This window comes from Mytilus galloprovincialis, chromosome 3, assembly GCF_965363235.1.
Source record: "Mytilus galloprovincialis chromosome 3, xbMytGall1.hap1.1, whole genome shotgun sequence".
In the NCBI taxonomy this organism is placed as follows: domain Eukaryota; kingdom Metazoa; phylum Mollusca; class Bivalvia; order Mytilida; family Mytilidae; genus Mytilus; species Mytilus galloprovincialis.
The window spans coordinates 97,702,331-97,728,155 of NC_134840.1; the positions used below are offsets into that span (position 1 = coordinate 97,702,331).

Below are 25,825 nucleotides of genomic sequence, written 5' to 3' on the forward strand. Positions count from 1 at the left end.
AATAACTTTCTAAATCATTTAGAAACAAAGAAAATAAAAAAGGTGATATATTTTAACCTTGTTTACTCCTGTGTGAGATATAAAAATTCGGAAAATTCATTTCCTTTCTTGACACATGTTTTTATATTTTGATACATATTATAGATCACATTAAATAGTTTACCATTTTTGATTTTTGCATTTTTTGCCACAATCCTGACCTCCACACAGTGTCAAAAGCGCTTTTAAAGTCTATAAAAGTGCAAAATAGCTTCTTACCAAATGAAAAATATATAGTTATTAAAGAATACAATACAAATATATTATCAACAGTAGAGAATCCTCTACGAAAATCTGCTTGTGACTTTGAAATTAGGTCTACGTCATCTGCATAATTATTTAACCTGTAATTCAACATTTCTAAAGCATGAATTCAAAGTGATTTCTCTGTACATTTCGAGATCAGATCTTGATCCTTTATTTTTAGCTATAGTAATCATGATTCCATTAGACCAACTGTTTGGGACAATTCCAGTATCTAAAATCAAATTGAATAGCTTAACGTAAATTGGCATTAAATCGTCAATTGAATTCTTTATAACCTCATTTAAAATGTCATCACTACCTGAAGCTTTGCCATTTTTTAAATTTGAAACAACTTTTTTCTCCTCTGTTACTGGACTGTTGAAAAATAAATCAACATCGTCTGAAAGAGTATCAAATTTCAAATCTTGTTCAGAGTCATTTTCTGTCTCAACAGTTTCATTTAGTATTTTAAAATGATCACACAATGCTTTCATAGATACATCGTCATTGTTATCTTTTTATCATTTAGATTATTAAGGATTTTCCATAGAGCTTTTGTATCCTTTTTAAAAATGTTAAGCAACTCATCAGCAGCCCTCTGTTGGTAGTTTGCAAAAGCTTTATTTAATGTTATTTTATGTTCTTTACTAGCTTGTCTCATTTTACGTCTGTTTTCAGCATTTTTCAAAAAACCATATCTCTTTCGAGCTTTATGAAAAATGTTTCTACTCAACGAGCATTTTCTATTAAACCAAGGTTTTGAATTTTCATGTTTGTAAAAATGTTCATGTTTATTTATTTTCCCAAACGCTTCTGCCGCCGAATCTTTAAAATCTTTGCTGATATCTAAAACTATATTGTTTATTATTATAATATCATTTTGAGTTGCATCATTATTTACGGACAATCGTCCAGTATATTCATAACAGTGGTCAAAATACCTTCGGGATCATTGTGAATTCGATCAACGTATTCAGATTTCTGTTCATTTTTCCAAAAGTTTTATCATTTCTATTGTTGGTAACAATTGAATCTGATTTACTAAATGTGGCCTGAAGTCTAAAATGTATAAAAGAATGACAATCAGAATATAGCGGTATAAAGTCAGCAATTTCAAAATAAAAAATCAAAGGGAAGAGCATTGATGAAATATTTAAATAATCAACAGCACTTGAATCGTTACATGTTTTCTCCCCAATATCTTTATCTGATCCAACTCTTGAATTAGCAATATATAAATAATTTTTCTGCACAACTTTAACAGTCTATGACCATACTTATTAGGTCTACATGTACACTGAGACACTCTTTGTAAGGTGATTTTGTTTCGAGTCAGATTCTCATAATCATACAAATAATCTATTATATCAGCATCACAATCTAAATCAAACATACTAACAACTGACTCATCAGGTATAATATAATCGGATAAAGATTCAGTATTTTAGTTAAAATCGCCAACTAGGGCAACATAACAATTTTCAGGGGTTGTTAGGATATTCAATTCATTTTCCAATTCTTCAAAAGCTTCTATAGTAGAATACTTGGAAATTGCAGGTGCTACATAAACACAGCCAAAAATTACATCTGAATTAAATGACAAAATTGATTTCGAAATTTGAAACCGTAAAACAAATTGACTTTCAGTATTATAGAATTTCAACTCTTTTTCTAAAATCTTTCTATAAATAACAACTATTCCACCTGATGCTTTTTTATTTTTTTTTTTCTATTTTTTGTGACATAAATATAATCGTCTGGTAAGTTTAAAATATCTAGGTCAGTTAACATCGTTTCAACAAAAATACAGATATCATGTTCAAGCAAAATGTCAATGAAATCAGAAGACAATAGTCTTGAGACAATAGTCTTTTCTTAAGTCCACACACATTTAAGAAACAAATATTTGAACTATCATTGTTAATTGTATATTTCTTATTCACAGTTTCATAACTTTTTGATTTCATTTGAGGTTGTCCTCTTGCACCATTCCCCTATCTGCCAGAATTTGGTGAATCATCTGCTTGCGGCGGGCAAGGAGACGGTTCCTGTCGCTGTATTTTGCTAGTTCAGACCAAGTTTTTAGACTAAAACGCGTTTTATAGTTGACACACCTATAAAATAAGAAATTATGTTTTCTGTAAATGTTGCTGTGACACAATTATTTTATAATTCCTTTTGAATACAACCTGTTTTTGTATGGCGAATTTACATCAATGAAGAAGTTATTAAAACATGAATAATTTCAACAAGCATACTTTTTTAAGTAGGATTAAAGGATTCCCATGTTTTGAGAAATCTAAACAAAATAAAACATTTTGTTCAAACCGTTGTTATGTCTTGAACTTGTAGTGAGATGTTGACTGTTGTTTCGCGATGAAAGCCTCTTATGCGATATTGAGATAATAAAACATATCAAAATCCCTGTGATGTAGGTACTATTTATCAAATGCGTGTAGAGATTTTGAATAATGCAGCTTTTAGAAAAAATTGATGCTGCAAAATTAACTAACTTGGTTGTTTTTAACGACCTTAAATGGCTGGTAAGACAACTTTGCACGGTCGGTCACGAACTATGACTACAATAATTGTCATCAACAAACTATTGTTTTATTTTGAATAACTGATGGATGGATACTTTCACTGATGTCAATTTCAATCAAAGTTGAAGGTCATGTCAATGGACATATATTGAAATTTTTAAAGAATACCATTAATTCATTATTAACGTCTATCTATATTATCCGAAATAAGATATTTGACTGCTTATCACACATTTATTTAATCCTTGCTTATCAGATTTTATAAGATTTATGACAGAAATAATTGGCGGAAATGTATGTATGGAAGTGCAACCGGATATAAATACATCGGTGTCGCTCAGACGCTTATGTATGAATTTTTATCGGAGATTTCTACTACAAAACATGTCACTCTTCAATTAACAAAATGTTATCTGATAATTTATTGTTTATTAATCTTCCTTAAGCGTCTACAAACGCAATCACTCAGTGAAGTAGGATTAAGTCTTTATTTATATAGGGGGTGTTTGGACAAACGCCCGAGGCGGCCTATGGTTACCCATAGGTACCTATAAGTAACCATAGGCCGCCTCAGGCGTATATTCAAACACACCCATAGAAATGCCAAAGAAACTTGTGAAGAACTGCAAATATGTATATAATGTACTGTAAATTAAAGTCAAGTATTAAGAAAGACAATATTGAAATATTTTGGTCTTTTCCATCTTTTTTGGCATTGACGTTGTCAGTTTATTTTCTACGTATGAGTTTGAATGTTTCATTGATATCTTTTACCACACTTTTTCTGAATTTTTAAGATGTCTGTATGTGAGCAATCTGCGTAGATTTTTTGTCGACAATCGTTAACCAATGTCATACATTTATACATATTCAAACAAGAAGATGGAAATGAAACCAATGAAGGCAACAGTAGTATACCGCTGTTTAAAATTCCAAAATCGACTGAGAGAAAACAAATCCGGGTCGCAAACTGAATTCTAAAAAAACATAAGAGGAAAAACACGAAACAACAGAAACACTTAAGTGCAACAAAAAGAACACCAACATACATATAAACGGACTATTTGATAACAACTAATATATTCCTGAATTTGCACAATAATTTTCAAGACCAAACAAGCATAAAAAACATATGTCGATGAAAAGAGTAAACAACATGGCAAATAGAAAGAAAGTTTACAAAGCAATATACTATTTTTTTTTTAAATGAGGCCGTCAGTTTTCTCGTTTGAATCGTTTTACATTGTCATATCGGGATCTTTTATAGCTGACTATGCGGTATGGGCTTTGTTCATTGTTGACGGCCGTACGGTGACCTATAGTTGTTAATGTCTGTGTCTTTTTGGTCTCTTGTTGATAGTTGTCTTATTGGTAAGCATACCACATCTTCTTTTTTTTATATATTATTAAAGTTTAACGAACCAGGGATAAAATAAAACAAGAATCTGTTATAGGAAAAAAACTTATGAGTAAAGTGAAAACTACAAATACTACAAAATATTGTTTATTTTTAACATTAAACAGTAACACCAGATAAATAAACTTAGTCAGCAACATAGTTGATATGCTGATTATCACAGTTATATACATACAACAATATAATACCCATTCATTGATATCCTTAATAAGTTACTTTCACTCATTAAGACTCCTGTTTACTGCACCATTAAAATGTGAGGAGGCTCAAGGTAAAGATGCCCATTCACTGATATCCTAAGTTACTTTAACTTGTTGAGCCGCCTGTTTACTGCACCCTTAAAAACGTGAGGAAGCTCAAGGTAAAGAACTTCATAATATCAAGTAACGTTTTTAATACATGTATATTTTTTCTCTCACAATTTGTAATTTTAATTATGAAATGTAGATATTCACATTTCCTACATATACCCATAATATACATATTACCTGATTGGTTTTCGTCCATTATATATATATAAATGAATTTCGTGATATAAAGGCGCTGTTCTGAATTTACCTTTGTTCGGTACTCATACCACATCTTCTTATATCTATGTAATTTGAATACAAAAATAAGTAACATAACTCTTACAGAAACAAAATCTTTTTCTTCTCCCATATGAATTGCCTGCATTTTAAAACTTATATTTTCTATTTTTTGTTTGGGAATGTTTTTGTGGCTTTGTTTAAAAGTTAAAACATCTCTTAAAATAAAATGACAAAATTCTTGAAGACTGCAAAAACTTAATACATAATACTTGAAAATATAAAGAATTAGAGGAAAAGGTAATCAAAATGAAATTTTGAACAATATTTTCCCCCCAATATCTTAATGAAGACATATGCGACAGTGTTTTTGTCTGATCTGTTTAACAAAATTTGTTTGTAAGATCCAGTAAAATCGATTATATATAAAATCAATATTGTAATCATTAGATTTTAAACAAAATGCATTATTTCCTTTCGTAATATCTCATTATGTTGAATGCTGTTTTCTTTTGTTCGAACCCTTTAGATATAAAGCATATAGGTCCTTTTGTCTTGTCATCAGATTGCCAAAATGCTCGTCGTAAACCGCAAAGCAGTACGTTATAATACAACTGTTTGCCTCAGAAATCTAAATTGGTAACTAGAGTGTGTTTAAATGCTATTTTAGGGTAGACACCGCTAACGTCGCCAAACACACACAACAGATTTATCACGCTGTGAATGTTTCATATACAATATATATATGTTGTCGGAAAATATATTAATATATAAAATATATATATTTGTATGAGCTTTAGAAACAGGACGAAAAGCAGGGATCCGCCGAACTTTTCTCCTGTTTCGTAGCGAGTACAAATAAATTTTGTATTTTCCGACAATGTACATATATTGTGTTTATCCTGAAATTACTTTCTACACTTGAAACTTTAGTTATTAAAATCAAAATCCTTGTCTCTAATTTCTCAAAGAAATCGACATGGTTGAAACGCGGACCGCGAAGAGGATCCCAAAATGAACTGGTTAGGAAACATGGAAGTGGGGTAAAAGGAGGCTTTATTTGTTCATGTACATATAAAGCAAAAAATTATTTGTATACCTGTTATTTGTATAATAGATGGTTAATTGCAGGATAAAATGTTTTTTAACATTTTACATTTAGTCGGCATATTCTAGCATATGTTATGATAGAGTTCTTTAAATTTGAACACGGAATACCTTAATTGATTTTCGTTTTTAAAATATGAATACTGCAAATGGAATGCTATAACAATACATAGTGAAGTACGTTATATTACAGTTTATGAATACATTAGACATATTCAAAGTGTATTTAATAATAAAACTATCACGTGTATGTATTGAATGATAAATGTACATCTCATGGACCACTTACAGACTACACTTCCTCTATTTAACTGTAGTATGAATTTGTCGTTATTGCTTTGATTTTTCATCACGTCAATCTTTAAATCATGATGGTCAAGAAATCTTCTTGTTCAAGTCACCGTATACTGTGGGGGACACAGGGATCGGAGATCTCCGTCATGACTCGGATATCCGATCCTTGAGGTCGTTGTTAAGGTAAACACAACGATATGAATGTTTAAGTAATGGCTGCCGTCGATTATGACCAATATCACGTGAACCCCTAGGTCATGATCCTATCTTACTGGTCTTTATCACAGGATGCCAATAGTCAGTTGGTCTGTGCGGGTGCTCCATAATGTCATACCAATGGTCTAATTGTTCACCATGGCTATACCACCCTAGTTCAACCTGTAAAATATCAGTGTTTTTTAGTATTGACAGTTATTTGCGCTTGAAATATATTTTTACCATGAACATAATCAGCATTCACTTATAATAACAACAATCCTTTGAAGTTTGACCAGATTTACAATTGTGTAGTCGAATAAGATCTCTACTATATAAATATCTATATTGTGTTAGATATAAAGGAAAATACTTTCTCTTCGTCGGCTTTTAATATTCGTTGATGGAGATTTTATGCTGATAAGGAAGCTATTGAACGAGCTTTGCATTAATGAGTCTATTGGCCGCCTCTTTTTCTAAGTTATAGATTCAAGGTCAAATGAATTGCATTTTGTCCTATATGTTCTCCCCTTTATTGTATTGTAGTCCTGTCATGTAATGTTGTCATTTTAATTTTTTATTTAACATTGTCATAAATGCTACAGGTTTGGGATGCCACAAAACCAGTTTCAACCCAAAATTTTTTCTTAAAATGTCCTGTACTAAGTCAGGAAAATGGCCATTGTTATATTATAGTTCGTTTCTGTGTGTGTTACGTTTAAATGTTTTGTTTCTGTTGTGTCGTGGTTCTCCTCTTGTATTTTATGTGTTTCCATCAGTTTTAGTTTGTTGCCCGGATTTTATTTTTTTCTCAATCGATGAAAGAATTTCGAACAGCGATAAACTACTATTGCCTTTAATGATTACGGCATTATACCAGAGAAAATGGACAACTGACATTACTATAGTGACCATTATATTGTGTGACACTTAAAGGGCAATACATTGGTATTCGTATTGGCAGCAATTTGATCAATCTAACTAGATACCCTGTCGACGCACATTATTTTGTATTCATTCGATGCATTTAGTGGTGTTATCCTTGCTGTCTGATTGTTCTACATTTATTATTTCAAATGGCGTCGATATAAACAAATATACATGATGGATTCGAAAATGTTGACAATGTTTATATGGTTATTTTAAAACCATAAACAATATCTTTAACAATGCCATAGTCCTTTCTCTGTCTGTATATTGTCATTCAGCCATAGTTCTTAATTATACTTACTTGACCTAATTTCTGAACTCCCATCATCATGTCTTTATGTATTAGCTGAAAGACAAATGCATGCCCAAGAAGTTTAGGGTTTTCCCTATTGATTTCAAAAACACAAGGATGATTCCACACCGGGTCTTGAGTATTTTGTCTCACTTTGGTCTTATGTTTATCCTGACGGATTCCATTCACATACATTTCAACTTTAACATATGGATCTGAAAAGTTAAGAACGTATATTTTTCAAATTCAATTGATAAACGTGCTTGAAATTATCAGAAATACATCATGCGCTTTAAACGGAATTGAAAGATGTAGCTCCAATACTTATATTAGCAGTAAGACGGGTTTCAAATAAAAAGCAGGATTTTCCTACCACTCCGTAGCGCTTGAGATCACCCTCTTTTTCTTAGGGTTCGTTTTTCTCCGTCATCAGTGATTATGTGTTGTGTTTTATATACTTATGTTTATCTTTTGTTTTTTTTCTTCTTTTGTTTTTACCATTTCGTTGTCAGGTTTTTTAAAACTTATAATTTTGAATGCCATTTTGATATCTTTCGCCTCTCTTTTTCAATCATAAATGTGCTTTGTTTGGAGTATTTGCGATGGTTTAATGATGTTTCTAGGAAAAAATATTTGCAAAATAAATTGTTTAAACAGGGCACAAGAAAGCTTCAATTGGTTTGTGACGTCATTTATGTAATTTTAGAACCGGATTGGAATGAATAGTAATACGGTGTTTCGGCAGACACGTTGTGTGTTTGCCGAAAAGTATGAAATATATTATAAAGAATTAAAAGATGTATTGATGATATAGATACATTTTGATTCATGAATTTATTGATTGAACGTTTCTGTTAATTGTAAGAGATCACGGTCAATGATGCTAAATAATGTTCTAATATAGCGTTCGACATTTTCTATAAGTAAGTTATAACTGTGAAATAAATGGATGTTTGGAATGAAACCTTACACTCCAGAGGAAATTACTTTTATGCATTTCCTATCATTTCAAAGTATATTTAATATAATGTGTGATTATTTTCTGTACTTTTAATTCATCTATTTGTTTAACACGTATCATGTTATGTGATTCATGCTGCGAAATGTGAATCAAGGTTGAAATGTTCTTCCTTCATGTTACAATTCACTCCTAAATGACATGTGCATTCACATGAGCACAGCTTTCTCTTTCCAACTATTATATACGACAAGACAATAGATAGTAGACACCGAGCAACAAGCTATAAAGGGCCACAAATGACTAGTGTAAAACCATTAAAAACGGTAAAGCCAACAGTCTTATATCTATATGAAAAACGAGAAACGAGATACATTTATGAACCATATCACCAAACAGCGACCGCTCAGCATCAGATTCTTGACTTAGGATCGATAAACAAATGCAGCTGTCTTAAACGTTTTAAACGAGGGACGAAAGATACCAAAGGGACAGTCAAATTCATAAATCTAAAACAACGCCATGGCTAAAAATGAAAAGGACAAACAAATAACAGCACACACGACACAACATAGAAAACTAAAGAATAAACAACACGAACCCCACTTGTAACCTACACCCTTACCTGGAACAATAGTGTAACATCACAATATAGACAGACACACTATGAAATATCAATTGGAATGGGTTATCTATGACACAATGTCAATATAAAATCATTAAAATAAGAGGTGAGATAATAAGCAATTTCAGAAAGTCAACTTTAACATTGAACAAAATGCCGCCATATAACGATGTAAACCCTGAACAAAATGCCACAATATAACGATGTTAACCTTGAACAAAATGCAGCAAAATAGAATAATGTACACAGGTAAAAGACAATAAGTGTGTACAGTAATACTTACTAATAGCACCTAATAATGAAACTCTTGGTAAGTTTCTAGCTTCTAAAACATTAAATACAATTTTTCCTGCAACCGGCTGATAACAACCAGATATTCGTATGTCTCCTTGGTGAAGCTACAAATATAAATTACTTCATAAAAAAAGATAGTTCTTCCTAAATGCTAAGAAGTCATTCAAAGAAACATTCTATAGGTCTTAGCATGTTTGCAGTTATTTGACAAGACAAACAATAAATAAATTATTTCATTTAATGCTTACAACCATTAAAAATTAAAAAATATTGTTTTTTGATATCTTCAGAAATTTATTTCTCCTGTTATGTAACTTTCGTTTTTGATGTAATAAGTCATAATGTAACATAAAAGTAATGTTAAAAACATACCAAGGGGTACCTTTGACAATACTGACGTCAATTGAATGAATAGTGTTGGTCGCATTATATACCAGTTACAGTCATCACATAAAGGGGATCATTTATATAATTGCAGTGCAGAAAGTCTTTGAACTGTGCTCAACCAGTTTTGTCCTTTACCAAGTCAGGAATATGGCAATTGTGATCTAATTGTTTGTTTCTATGTATGTTGCATTGTCATTTGTTTTTTGATGCATTTCAGTGTTCTGTTGTTTCGTTGTTTTCCTCGTTTTTCCAACGGTTTTAGCTTGTTACCTGGCTTTGATTTCTCCCAATCTATTTATGACTATTAAATAGCGGTATACTACTGTTGCCTGTATATAAATGGAACGTGTAGCTAACCATTAAACCAGGTTTATATCCACGGTGATCTATCATTGCTGATATCTTCGTCATTTGAACTATGGTGTCAATTGTATGTTGATTAGTTTTAAAGAATATCATTAAAACCTGTTCAGATTTCAATGAGGTAAAAACATCATGCGCATGACATTAAAATCTCATCAATGATAAAAAATGAAATCATTTCAAAAGAAAATTTTAATTGTATATTTAATGTATTTGTTATAAAACTTACTCTATATACAGTTTCTGGCATAATGGTTAAATCAGCCAATCCATTTTCCAGTTCACAGAGATTTGACAGATAAATAGAAGACATCCCGACAAGATGTCGACGTGTCACATTATGCGAAGAATAAATTTGAAATTCGATAGCAGCTTTATCGTCCATGTCACTTGGCACTAAATCCGTTATTGTAAATTTCTCAAGAAAGACTGGAGTCTAAAATAATCATTGAAAAAATCTGTCAGATTATAAACGAAAAGTAAACCTCATTATAAGATAATTATCAGACATATAGGTTGCATTTCTGTAAATATTGACAATGCAATTTCCCATAGGAACTCCTTTTACGGCTAAAACTGTACCACTTTTACTATGAAGTTTTGAAAAAAATCTTATCCTACAATTAAATGTTCATATGCACCACAATTTTTTTCAAAGGTCAAAATATAGAGCTGTGTGGCATATTTTCAACGTTTATATACTCTGATCTTCTCAGAGTTTAAACTAACACTAATTTTCTTAACTACCTCTACCGCGAATGAAAGGTTACCACAGATTTCAATGTACACAATATGCACATGTAAATTTACTGGTAACATTCTCAAGTTCTGTCTCTGTGAGATGGAACACAGAGAGCATAACTGGGAACCAGTATGTAAACAAAATTAATTTTCTATGAATATTCAAGATCTCTCCAAAAGAGGCGTGTTTTGAGAAACAGCTGTTTTTACAAAGTGCAACCTAAAAGCAAACTATGTAGATTTTGCTTTTTGTTTGTTGATTTACTCTGCATGAACTGAATTTGTGCCATAAATGGATACTCTATATCCGTTTTGTATTAGGCATTACATTACATTTTTTTTCATCGGAACATAGTCTTTTCATGTATTCTTTCGGATTATTGAATGAAAATTTTGTTCACATCGTAGTACTTGTTCAGGCTATGATTTCCGTCTTGCTTTAAACATTTGACAAGGGACTATCGGATTTGAATTTTCCATGGAGTTCAGCTTTTCTTTGTAATTTGACCTTTTCCTTTGTAGCGTTTTAGTGATTTGCATTTTTATCGTATTTAATATTTTTTTAATGGCGTTGTGGCTTTGTCTACGAAATATAAGTCTTTAATGTGACGTTGTCATCCTCTGCCTCGTTTGTTTTACAGTTATGTTTATGCCACTAATTTACACATGATGCTAGTAAGATACTTTTCCATCCATTACACGACGGGCGTCACATGTGGAGCAGGATCTGCTTATCCTTCCGGAGCACCTGAGATCACCCCTAGTTTTTGGTGGGGTTCGTGTTGCTTATTCTTTAGTTTTCTATGTTTTGTCATGTGTACTATTGTTTGTCTGTTTGTCGTTTTCGTTTTTAGCCATGACGTTGTCAGTTTATTTTCGTTTTATGAGTTTGACTGTTTTCCTCTGGTATCTTTCGTCCCTCTTTAACACATCATGTCACTAAGATACTTTACAATCAAATCTATCAGGTGTTGTTTTAATATTTCCGAAGGAAATTTTATCAATTTAAGTGCAAGCTATTTTGAAAACAGAAAGAGAATAAATTGTCAATCATTCGAATGATATTAACTAATAATACCAATATCAAAGTGCAGTTTAAGTGTTTTGTGATTATCTTTGCTTAAGTACATTGAAAACATTAACAGTACAAGTTGACAATTCACATAATATCATATACAACTTAAAAAAATAGTTTAATATGTATATAAGCTTAGTATTAAAAATTTAAACACAATATACACATAAAAGATTACCTTTTTACGTATGTACATGCATACAATTAAAAAGAAATGGTGACATCAAGTAGCTTTTCATTTCTTCAAACAAAGTAACAGGAGGATTCGCATTAGGATGTACTTTTACAATGCATTATTATAATCAACGAATGTAAAAAGTTATATACGTACTTTGGTTTTCGGAATGGTTTTTGTTCTGTATTTGAATGTTCTTCCAGGCACTAGGAATGCTTTAACATATGGATTGATTTCAGTATCAGCGGGAAGTCCGGCGATCCGTAGGTTGTCTGCCTGAAGATACAAGATAATCATTAACTCAAAATGATGAATAGTACCAATAAGGAATGTATTGACAAGATTAGACAATGTCAAAATCTGAAAACTTGCAACACAAGTATGGAAACGCATCCGTGTATAACTCTTTTTTGAAAGACAGCTAGGAATGATGCGTACCTGATAGTTATCAAAGGTACCAGGATTATAATTTAGTATGCAAGACGTGCGTTTCGTCTACATAAGACTCATCAGTGACGCTCATATCAAAATACTTATAAAGCCAAATAAGTACGAAGTTGCAGAGCATTGAGGGTCCAACTCCAAAGTTTTTAATTTGATACTGTGGAGTCATTATTGTTCGTTTGATACCAATTTTCGTTGCTTTTGTATGTATAGGTGAACCACGAATAAAAATGTTAAACTAAGTACAAAATTTCTATCTGCTTTGTATGCAGATATGAAAGAAAGGTAATCGATAATATCTAATGAAAATATAAAACAAGGGATCTGTCATACAGTGCTTGTCGTAGGTTTGTCTAAACTTTTATGATCATATTTGTTTTTCGTAAATTGTGAGAGGGTTAGCGCTATAAAACCAGGTTTAATCCACCATTTTCTACATTTGAAAATGCCTGTACCAAGTCAGGAATATGACAGCACTTGTCCATTCGTTTTTGTTGCGTTTTGTTATTTGATTTTGCCATGTGATTATAGTTCAGTATTTTTGTGATCTGACTTTTTGATATAAATTAGGGCGTTTGTTTTCACAGTTGTATTGTTTCATATTTGTCATGTCGGATCCTTTTCGAGCAATTTATACGGTAAGGTCTTTTCCATTGATGAAGGCCATACGGTTACCAATAATGGCTGAAATTCACATCATCTGAATATTCATGGATAGTTATCTCATTGGTAATCATACCACATCTTCTTATCTTTATATGGAAATAAAAATCTTTGTCAAAAATTGTAGAACATAACAAAAACTCTGACTGATTAAAAATATGTTTTTTTTTTAATTCACTTATTCAACCTGAAAGATTCTGTATGTGACCTTCTCAACATAAAAATAGTAACACTAATTTGCTTAACTACCCCTACCTCGAATGAAAGGTTCCATATTCCCAAGTTATGTATCTGTGAGATGGAACACAGAGAGCATAACTGGGAAACAGTATGTAAACAAAATTAATTTTCTATGAATATTCAATGAATCTATGAATAATCGCTTAAGTGTTGACTACTGGGCTGGCAAAACGTCCACCAGCAGTGGCATCGACCCAGTGGTGTAAATAGTTATCAAAGTTACCAGGAGTATAATTTTGTACGCCAGACGCGCGTGAATCATCATAGATACCAGGCGTTTCGTCTTCAAAAGACTCATCAGTGACACCCGAATCAAATAAAGTTAAGAAGGGCAAATGAAGTATGAAGTTGAAATGCATATTAATATTGAGGACCGAAAATTCCTAAAAGTTTTTCTAAATACAGCTTATGTATCTTATTCCTGAGGTATAAAAGCCTTAGTATTTCAAAAATTCAAAAGTTTGTAAACAGTTTATTTATAATTATGACCATATCAATGATATTTCATGTCAACAAGGAAGTCTTTAAAATATAAAGGTTTCCGTAAGAAAGGAGAATAAAACTCCATATATATCTCATATCATAAACTGAGTATGTAACGTCAGTGAAGGTCTAGTAGACATATTTCCATACAGCAAATATTACCAATAGGATGGAATTTTAATGCGACTGTCATACAAGTGAGAGGTTCAGCTAGCTATTAAACCAAGTGCAATTTTCAACATAACGGAATACCACGTCAGGAATATGACAGTTGTTTACCATTCTTTTGATATGTTTGTGCTTTTGATTTTGTCATTTGATACGGAACTTTTCGTTTTGAATTTTCCTTATTGTTCAATATTTTGTTATTTTACTTTTTTATATAGTACTACTCAATTATTTTATTTAATACATTTGACGAAATGATTTCGGAGTTATTGTCTTGTAAGACTTGAAAAAAAACTAGTTATATTATGGTAAAACCAGATTTATAAAATAAAGTCTGTCATTAGTTTTCAGACAACCTAGATTAATGCATTCTGTTCTACAGTATCCGCTACTGCCCCTCAGAAATGATTATATATAATTTAATTGTGAAGGAACGATTTTACCACCGCTGGTTATAAAGTCATCCTTAATCACGGTTGTTATGTATTAGAGTTATAAACTTCACATCCAGCAAATAATGCGACATACGTTCCATTACATCCTATTAATTCTAATTACGCTAAAGAATAAAGTCCCCTTTTAGAACAAGATAATTCTAACCAGTTTGAAGCATACTCGAATATAGCAACTTGCGTATTAAGAAAATAACTTCATTAAACTTGTCCACAGTAATGTTTTTACATTTTCAAAAGAACCATGCGCATTGATTATTTTTTTCCATAAAAGATGTTACCTGCCAGAGTAACTTCCGAAATAGTTTTCTATGGTTATAATCAAGCTTGTTTTATTGAATTAATCATTCCAAAAGTCAAACCTGCATTTAAAGCTTTTTTCTGTAAATTTTCTTTATAAAATTATATCACATAAAACTGAAATAAGTTGAAAGTACCATTTGCGTCATTTATTATAAATTTGGCCCTATTTCTATTTCTAGCTACAATTTCATATTAGGATGTATTGACCAATGTAACGACGAAACATACATGACAAGATAGGAAAAGTGTCTATTTTTTGAAAATGTACGTGCTTGCGTTCTATTCATGACGTCACAAATAGCATTCATGATTTTTTTTCTCATAAAATTAAAATGATACAGGTCAAATTCACTTAATTGATTTGACAGTAAACACAAAAAGCTGACAAAAAAACTTTTCACATTATGTTTGTTATTACTTTCTGATTTTTTTTTAATATTTAGTTTGTCGACTGCAATGGTTGATGTTTTCTGATGGCCTTAAATTAATTGATATTCATGTCAACACACTACTGGGATGGTGATTCCCTCAAAACGTCCACCAGTTGTGGCATCGACACAGTGTTGTGAATAGATAAAACATTAAACCATTCTACACTATTTAAAATGAAAACAACACGTTATATAAATTTCATGTGTCCGAAGAGCTTTTAAGTATTCCCCTTTCAAAAGAAAAGATGACAAATACTTAGATATGAATTTCTTGTCTAAATGAAGGTATACATGACTCGGATACAAACAAGAAATTCTCTGACATTTTAAAGATGCTTAATTGTAAGATTGGCAACATATTTTTACGTTTGAATGACGTGTAACAAACAATCGGCATTTTCTTGGGAACAAACTGCTCCTCTTTTTGCTGACATGGGACTGATTTCATACAAGAGCTTATTTGTAAAATCGTTAGAAAGTCATTATCAGAGCCTATTTAGAATCACAAATGACATATTTTGGATAACTTTTATCATTACGTGGTTAAATCACAAATGATACTTTTGGTATGTTGTTATCAGAACGTGGTTAATAAATCACAAATACCAACTTTTAGTATTTTTGTACGAACTGTATAGTTCTCGTTGAGGAAGACATGCAGAGCAGGTGCAACATAACTTATATGTACTGATATCAAATATCTAAATTAGTGTATATTATTCTTCTTACTTCTATTACAATAACTGTTAATGACGTCTTGTTTTCTGCCATTTGAAATTGAACTTTTAATTTCCCCGTAGGGGGCATTGGAGGAGTAAAACTTGGCATCATCATATCGTCTAGATTTAAATCATGCATAACTACTGGTTTATCAGGAAGTCCAATACTAACACCTTGTCCTTTAGCCTACAAAATAGAAAAGTCCTATAGTAAATATAGTATTCATTAGCAGGAGTATGCTATTTTAAGAAATCTGCTGAAACATCGACCCGCACACAATCTAAGTGTTACGTTCACAATTATAAATTGGTTAACACATATGATAGTTATTAGCTTCTCATCGTTAATAATGAAATGTACTAGCTGTCTCAGACCTTAAAATACCAGAATAGTCGTAATCTGTAATTTTAACATTTTTTTGTCTACTCTGCATTGTGATATTTTGAATGAGTGTTGATTCGCATGATTGGTCATGCATGCATATTGGTTAAGTATCCGAATTTGAACATTAGTATCTTTAATATTGTTGCCTTAATTTCAATATAAATTTGCATTTTTATAAAATGATAATCTATTCTATTTAAAATCAAAGATACTCCAAAGGATCCAAGACATTTCCATTTCATTAGCAACATGTACGCAAAAAAAAACACTAATAATAAATGTGCATTGGATTGACCAATGAACACGCTAAGCCCCTAAAATCACAGGCGCCTGTGTCTAGGATACAGTTTTTTTTTTTTTTTTTTTTTTTTTTTTTTTATTAAAATATTCAATTTTCTATATTTATAATACATATCTATTACTTCTGTGCATGTCTCACCTAGTTTCGAGTGATTTAAACGACCCAGAGAAAATACCCAATTTTACTATCCATACTAAGAAACAAAAAGGCAACTAACTCGACGCCATTTTTCTGCTATCTATAAATAAATAGATTGACCTACCTGGATTCCCCAACGATTTCTCTGGGAAAACGTGCCTTCCTTGCCGTCAGATCGCACACATCGTTGATACTTATCAAATTGGTATTGTTCGTAACATTTTTAGTCCATCTCCAGCATATAATAAAAAGATTTTAACTATTTTGACTAATTTTAAATTTACGTGCCCGGAAGTTGACTGTTTTTCCCGAACTTTTATTAAAGGGAATTAATATTTTCCCGGACTTTTTCGGAACATCTCTCAAAGTACGTAGGATAATAACAAAGTGATACGATGTCTTCCGAACTAATACCATATGTTAACAAACAGATATGATGAACAACGAACAAGATCAAGCCCCTAATTTGATTGTTAGTGGTCATAATCTTAATTTTCAAAAAACACAGTTTTGATTTTATGTTAGAAAGGGGAACTGCAAAATTTGGAAATATTGTCCCCCCCCCCTTTTTTTTTACTTCAGTTAACATGACCCATGTTTTGTAATAATTAAAACAAAGTCAATAACATTTTCGAGGAAGGAAAATATTAGTAAATTTCCTTGCACCCCCCCCCCTTTTCCACCAAATAAATATCAGATCAAATGGTCAATGGCTTAATTATGGTTAATTCCTCTCATAAGTCAATTTTGTGGGAGTATTTGTATATTTATAAATAATCTTGAATCAATGTTTTTATGAGGAACTTCCTTTGGTTGAATTGTAAGTAATCATTTCAGACTGAATATGATGACAGATTTTTTCCGGCAATAAGTTGCGCCTTTTTGGTAAAAGTTCGGAAATCATCGTATCACTTTATTATTTTCATGCGTACTTTGAGAGATGTTCCGAAAAAGTCCGGGAAAATATTACTTCCCTTTAACAAACGTTCGGGAAAAACAGTCAACTTCCGGGCACGTAAATTTGAAATTAGTCAAAATAGTTAAAATCTTTTTATTATATGCTGGAGATGGACTAAAAATGTTACGAACAATACCAATTTGATAAGTATCAACGATGTGTGCGATCTGACGGCAAGGAAGGCACGTTTTCCCAGAGAAATCGTTGGGGAATCCAGGTAGGTCAATCTATTTATTTATAGATAGCAGAAAAATGGCGTCGAGTTAGTTGCCTTTTTGTTTCTTTAATAGTATGGATAGTAAAATTGGGTATTTTCTCTGGGTCGTTTAAATCACTCGAAACTAGGTGAGACATGCACAGAAGTGATAGATATGTATTATAAATATAGAAAATTGAATATTTTAATAAAAAAAAAAAAAAAAAAAAAAAAAAAAAAAAATGTATCCTAGACCCAAGCGCCTGTGCCTAAAATTGGTTATGGTTTACATAACAAAAATAATATAGTTAAGGACCCATCTGTGGCTTAAGGATGCTTTTACTCTTTAGTCGGGTAAAGCGTTTTACGTATTACTGAAAAAATATAGTTATAAACAACCATCATATATGCGTCATTTCGAATTGCTTCTTGTGAAAAAGACATGTGTTTGTGTCATCTGTATTAACAATCGTGTAGCGTCATCGTAGATAAATAAGAAAATATTACACAATTAATAGACATGACGTGTAAAATCGGTTCAGACGTTTAAATATCGTAAAGTTTATATATGAAAATAGTTGGCATAATTTGAGTTCCGTGTTGTCAATCTCATCAGCAAGGTAGTTCTGTCATTAAAGTGAACGCGTGTGACGTAATTAACTTTGACAAGTCGTATCGTATGTTCTATTGAAGTCAATTGCCTTGTCGGTTAACCTTATAATGAGCGTCATCAGAAACAATAGAAGACTTCAATGAACTAATTTGCACACGACAAATACAGAACAATGACAAATATGTAACCTGACACGAACAGTATACTCTACAACATGCATTAGTCATAATGGAATGGTATTGCACTACAATTCACTTGACTGTATCATTTTGTATCCTAAATTATCAAAGCTCGGAATCTTTACCCGACGTTGGCTATACGTTTTTGTCCTTTTAACGGAATGGCATTGCCTTGAAATTCACTTGACTGTGCTATTGTGTATACTTAATTGACATTGTATTGCAATTACAGAAGATGAACAACAAAGTATAAAAGACATTCCATATTGTAAATTAGTTAAGGGGGCTCGCGGGTCTAAATCATTTTTTTTTTATTTAATATAAGATTTCGCTCTTTTTTTTAAATGAACTTTATCTTATACCTAATAGAAAAATAAAATAAAAAGAGGGGTCACCGATCATTTACGCTCATAATCTGCCTTCAAAAGAAGCATACATTTTTGTAAAGGTACTTTTTTCTGTTGAACTCATAGAAGAAAAAGCGGTAATATCGAAATAAAAAAAGAACTTAATTACAGAAATCGCTTTAATTTTACAATTATTTAGTTTATATATAGCATATTTGAAAACAATAATAAAAAATATAGGTCACCGATGATTAAAAAAAGATATTTCAATTCTAATGCCAAAAAATAGCATTTTTGCACCAAAGGAGATAATTTGGAGCTTTTTCAATGATATAAACATTTTAAAAGTCATCTGGGCCCAAACCGAATCGGTTTTTTTGCTTAATTTTTTAAGCATATCATTAAGTAATAACTTAATAATAGTATAATAAATAGAATTTGTAATGAAAAAAAAACAAATGTTTATTATTTTGCTGAAATTTTTGTACCCGCGAGCCTCCTTAAGAGACACGAAAAGTATACTCTACAACATACATTAGTCATAACGGAATGGTATTGACTTTAAACTGTCATAACGGAATTAAATTCACTAAACTGTTATAACACTCACACCACCTCTTCCTATATCTAATAACGGAAGGATATTGCCTTGAAACTTACTTGACTGTGTTATTTTGTATCCTAATTCGACATTGTAAGGAAAAGGGAACACAAATGTATAAAAGAAATTTAATATTATGAAATCATTGAAAAGAATGAAAACAACATGTTATGGTGTTATGTAACCGTAAAGCTTTTCTGCATTTTCCTGAATCTGTACCGATGAAAGACGAATATCTGACATTAAGGGATATATGAGAATCGACACAGCTCGAGAGAAATATGATGAAAAATTGACTTAAAAATAAATTCAACTATTGAAGAATTATCAAATTGATGTTGATATCCAAGTCCAATTGTAGCTCTATCCGTTAAAAGGTAAAATAACAAAGTACCAAACTCCGAGGAAAATTATAAATGTAAAGTCCATATTCATGCTTTAAAAAATGTTTCTTATTAATAGCATCGTGTCCCCCCTCCACTTAGTATCAGTTGGTATAATATAACATATCTTTGTCATCGTTCCTGTTTAACATTATTGTTGATGCAATATCATCCATTATATAGTTATTGAAAACTTTATTATGATTTTTTTTTAACTTTCAGATAAAAACGAATATGTTATGCGAGTTTGTAAAACGGTTTTCATTATTGGGAAAACAAATCTATGTAAAAATAAGCAAAACAGTCAGTTTAATAACTGCTTCAAGTTAGGTAAAAACAACAATTCTTCTTCAAAAACAAGGAAGAAAAAAATTGTTTTTCGACCTTGTATCAACATCTATATCATTATCTTAAGACTTTTTTTATTAATCCCTTTTACAATCGCCGGAGGTCATAATTCCACAACAGGAAATACACAACTATGGTTAAAAACTTCCCCTAATCTCCAAAGAGGTCGAGTACAATTGTCTTCAAGATAAAAAGTCAATAAAGGAATCGTTGACGATGAAGGTGTATATAGATGTTTGATGATGTGGACTTTCTTTTTCAATTTCATTGTCATCAAATATTGATTTTCTCATTTTCATGTTTAGTTGCAGCAGTGGTAATCGTCTGAGTTAATGGTGATTTATCAGCAAGGGTTTACCGTACAAACAAACAGAATCCAGGACGGAAATACTAATTTTTTTTTCGATTTAGAAAAACCAGAATTTAAATCAGATGTAATAACAAAAAGTCTATTTGTCTTAAAGTTTTAGTTTGATGAGAATTAATCTAAAATAAATGCATGACTACAGTCAAATAATGTATAAAGTCAGTATTAGTCTGTGTAATTGTCAGTAAATCTTGTTCAATATAAATTCCAGTATTACAGGGAAAAACATAAATACCTAGCATAACTATAGTTATCAAAGGTACCAGGATTATAATTTAGTACGCCAGACGCGCGTTTCGTCTACATAAGACTTATCAGTGACGCTCATATCAAAATATGTATAAGCCAAACAGTTACGAAGTTGAAGAGCATTGAGGATCGAAAATTCCAAAAAATTGTGCCAAATACGGCTAAGGTTATCTATGCCTAGAATGAGAAAATCCTTAAGTTTATCGAAAATTTCAAAGTTTTAACACCTTGGCATTGTGGAATGTAACGTTAAATGTTAAATAACAGGACAGATGTCCATTGATTGATTTATGTTTAACATCACGTTGTTCGACACTTATGAGCTAGGTCGTAACAGGCACTTATTCTTACCCAAAAAAGAAGGAGTACCCGAAAAGCACCACTGATCTCAAGTTGGACTAACAATTCTAACAATTCTAGTAAATTAAGATTGAAGTCGAGCACACTTGCCACGTGCGAAGTTCGAACTCACAACCAGAGCTTTTGACAGACTTGCGAAACAGTTGCTTGACTACTTATACCACCCGGCCAACGTGGACCCAGAAGGGCAAATAAGAATATATACTGAAATACCAAATAACGACACATAAAAATGAAAACACAGAAATAGAAAAAAAATATTAATCTAAACTTGCTGCAATATTGGTAATGTCAAATGTTCCTCAGGGGAAATGAATGTTTCTGATTATAGACGTTATTCTAAAAATATTAATAATGCAATATTAATAATATGATCTTACATAACACGATACAAGTTAGATTTTAGCTGCATACAATATACAAGTAATAATATATTGATTACCTTAAAATGTATTTGTGCTTTGATTCCTTGAAATATTTTAGGAATATCTAACGGTGTATTTAACATTACCATAACACGCGGAGGTACAAATTCAGGTCCAACCCACAATTTTTTTAATTTCCTGTACTAAGGCAGGAATCTGGCAAACTCATGCATTATTAAACGCTTTTTACGAAATATTTTTTTCAAAAAGTACAGAACATTGTTCTATTCTGGTGTAATGTTATTTTCATTTTAAATTTTACTGCATGGCATATGACTTCTAACTTATTATGATTGAGCGTTCCAGGTAAAAAAAAAACGTCTCGGACACAGTGATGTTTTGGTTGCTGCATACTTACATTTAATTTGGGTTTTTTCCTAGGTTGGCACTGTGGAGTGACTGGATTTACTGTGTAATCTAAGGCATTCATACTGCTAACAACTAACGAAGATAGAGTAATTCTTCTACCGTCTCCACGCCCTCGTCCACCTGTCAATATATATATTTATATATATAACAAGTCAAAAAGGGTACAACATCACCATTAAATAACTATAAAATACACAAATATTAGATATTTCGGATAACAGATATCCTTCTTCGGTAATTGCACAATGACAAATGAATCATGTCAATTCAAATTGAGACTCTTATCAAAATCTTGATTTATACAATTTAAGCGAACGCTGGAACAATTTTAAAATTTCCAAACACACCGCAAAGACTACAGAAATATGCCAAAAATAAAAATAGTTATTTACGATGTGAAATGGCACAACTCTAGATTTCCAAAGGTTGTGACAGTTGAGATGTTATAACTGCATTGAGGGCAGTCCTCAAACAAAAAAATCAAAAATGTCCTAACCGATCAAGGATGGTATAAATTAGACAACGGTAGGGCAATTACAACAGAAACTACATATTTAAGCCTCCCAAACGAATATCAGTATAATACTGATTGAAAAAATAAGTATTGTATAATGAGGTAAAATAATTGAACGTGGCAACGTACTTATACATCATCCCGAATCAATGAAAACCTGTAATTTAAACTGTTATTTTAAAAATAATTTCGAACTGTAAAGCCAGTACTAAATCCGGCGTTGTTTGAAACAGGTAGTCACAGGAAAATGAGGGACTCGTTCTATGTTTTTTCATTTATACCCTCTGGGGAGACTGTCCGTAACTTTCTTATCCAAAATCTTTCCCGAGCGACTCTGTCGACCTTCGACCAACCCTCGTTGTGGTCTATGATCGTGATGGTAAGGTTTTTGAGATCAGCTTGTGTGTGTCCAGGTGATCTCAAATGACGACTTACGGGTAGGTCGGGCTTGCAAGTGTAGTCACTTCGATGACCATTCATGCGTTTGTTAAATGGCTGCTCTGTCTCGCCAACATAAATGTCGATGTGGCATGCAGTATGTTGGCGAGACAGAGCAGCCATTTAACAAACGCATGAATGGTCATCGAAGTGACTACACTTGCAAGCCCGACCTACCCGTAAGTCGTCATTTGAGATCACCTGGACACACACAAGCTGATCTCAAAAACCTTACCATCACGATCATAGACCACAACGAGGGTTGGTCGAAGGTCGACAGAGTCGCTCGGGAAAGATTTTGGATAAGAAAGTTACGGACAGTCTCCCCAGAGGGTATAAATGAAAAAACATAGAACGAGTCCCTCATTTTCCTGTGACTACCTGTTTCAAACAACGCCGGATTTAGTACTGGCTTTACAGTTCGAAATTATTTTTAAAATAACAGTTTAAATTACAGGTTTTCATTGATTCGGGATGATGTATAAGTACGTTGCCACGTTCAATTATTTTACCTCATTATACAATACTTATTTTTTCAATCAGTATTATACTGATATTCGTTTGGGAGGCTTAAATATGTAGTTTCTGTTGTAATTGCCCTACCGTTGTCTAATTTATACCATCCTTGATCGGTTAGGACATTTTTGATTTTTTTGTTTGAGGACTGCCCTCAATGCAGTTATAACATCTCAACTGTCACAACCTTTGGAAATCTAGAGTTGTGCCATTTCACATCGTAAATAACTATTTTTATTTTTGGCATATTTCTGTAGTCTTTGCGGTGTGTTTGGAAATTTTAAAATTGTTCCAGCGTTCGCTTAAATTGTATAAATCAAGATTTTGATAAGAGTCTCAATTTGAATTGACATGATTCATTTGTCATTGTGCAATTACCGAAGAAGGATATCTGTTATCCGAAATATCTAATATTTGTGTATTTTATAGTTATTTAATGGTGATGTTGTACCCTTTTTGACTTGTTATATATTATATTTTGTAGTGTACAGAATCATATTACATGATCCATCGCCCTGTAAGATTGATCGTTGACTATTTATTCAGTCATTTTATATTTATATATATATATAAAAAAGTTTGTGATTGTAAAATATGATAATCATCTATTGTTTAATAGGGATGACTGGGAATTCTGTCAAAAGACGATAAGGTATTGGTAACATTGAAGAAGAGAGGCTAAATATAACAAGGTATTGGTAACATTGAAGAAGAGAGGCTAAATATAACAAAGAGACACTCAAGTCGAAAAAAAAACATGACTACACCATGGCAAAAATAGAAATATACCAACAGACCGATTACACAACACAATATAGAAAACTAAAGACTGAGCAACATAAATCCCATCAAAACCGGAGGGTGATCTCATGTACTCCAAAAAGGTTAGTAGATCATACTCTGCATGTGGCACTAGTCGTGGTGCTCATATAAGTATAGAACTGGTGGTAATTCTACTTTGGTAAGTCATATTCGGGAAAACAAGAAGGCGGGGATGTTGTTACGACGATTTCAACGAATCTGTCGTCTTCATCTGTGAAACAGATATTCAATAAATTCAACCAAAACGTGGTTGCGTCCTTAAAAATATAGAATGAATAATTATGCCTCGTGGCACTATTGGTTTAATAAATTCATAGGGAGCAGCAATATATATTATATCAAGGAAATGATGTGGGTAAAACGCAAGCCGTGGAATATCGTATCAACTGGGAGATATAAACTCCAAATGCGGGCGCTGTTTGAATCTAATGAAGGGGGGCTAGACCATTTTCGGGACGCCGGGATCGGCCGATTTTAGCAACGGGAAATCGGGATTGCCTTGTTTAAAGATCGGGAATTCGGGATAGAAAAACATTGGGATACGGGAAAGCCAAGTTTTTAGCCACGGGAAATTGGGATTATTATGTTGAAATATAACGGGATTGGAAAACAACTGTACTTTGGACAGATAAAAGTGCCATTTTCATTATACTTCAATTAGAATCGCATCTAGAAACAGAGTAGATCCAGATCAGAGTACATGTAAACCCCAAGGGTGACTGAGTTGACTTGGTCTTCTCCCGACCGGCAGTAACACGCTTGCTGAAGTTGGGCGTCGGTTTGGCTGTGCGGGATGTATCATGTTCGCAGTCACGTCGGTCAGAATGGGGACTTAAATCGGATGCCTCGTGTAAAGAGAGTGCCATGCTCTTTGCACGTTAAGAACCCTTCCAACAACTCTTTGAGGCCTGTTGCAAGGCAAAATTTCTGTCCCTATCCAATCTACCCTCATTTTCCAGTGGCAGTCCAAATATCTCCGACCATCATTCCCTGAAAGAGCCTCTATTATGACAAGACCTACATATTGTATTTATTGTGAACTTGTTCTCGTCCTGAATATGCATGAAGTATTTGCCACTGGACGTTAAGCAACCATCAATCAATCAAATCAATAAGAGTACATGTAACAGTAAGTTTAGAGATAAGCTTTGAGCTCGGATCAGGTCTTCAATTATACCGTTAACTAAACGATTTTGATTTAATTA

General features: G+C 32.3%; 1 protein-coding gene across 1 annotated transcript in view; it reads right to left on the bottom strand.

The window, feature by feature from the left end:
• Positions 1-4,316: 4,316 nt before the first annotated feature.
• Positions 4,317-25,825, bottom strand: part of LOC143069496 (uncharacterized) — a 65,677-nt gene continuing 44,168 nt past the window's right edge. Inside the window, exons 5-11 of the mRNA XM_076244170.1 lie at positions 22,320-22,450; positions 16,122-16,298; positions 12,365-12,484; positions 10,447-10,653; positions 9,457-9,571; positions 7,600-7,805; positions 4,317-6,551 (exon numbers count right to left, since the gene is read on the bottom strand). Coding sequence (XP_076100285.1) covers positions 6,429-6,551; positions 7,600-7,805; positions 9,457-9,571; positions 10,447-10,653; positions 12,365-12,484; positions 16,122-16,298; positions 22,320-22,450 — 1,079 coding nt within the window. The 3' untranslated portion in view covers positions 4,317-6,428. The remainder of the gene's footprint in view (positions 6,552-7,599; positions 7,806-9,456; positions 9,572-10,446; positions 10,654-12,364; positions 12,485-16,121; positions 16,299-22,319; positions 22,451-25,825) is intronic.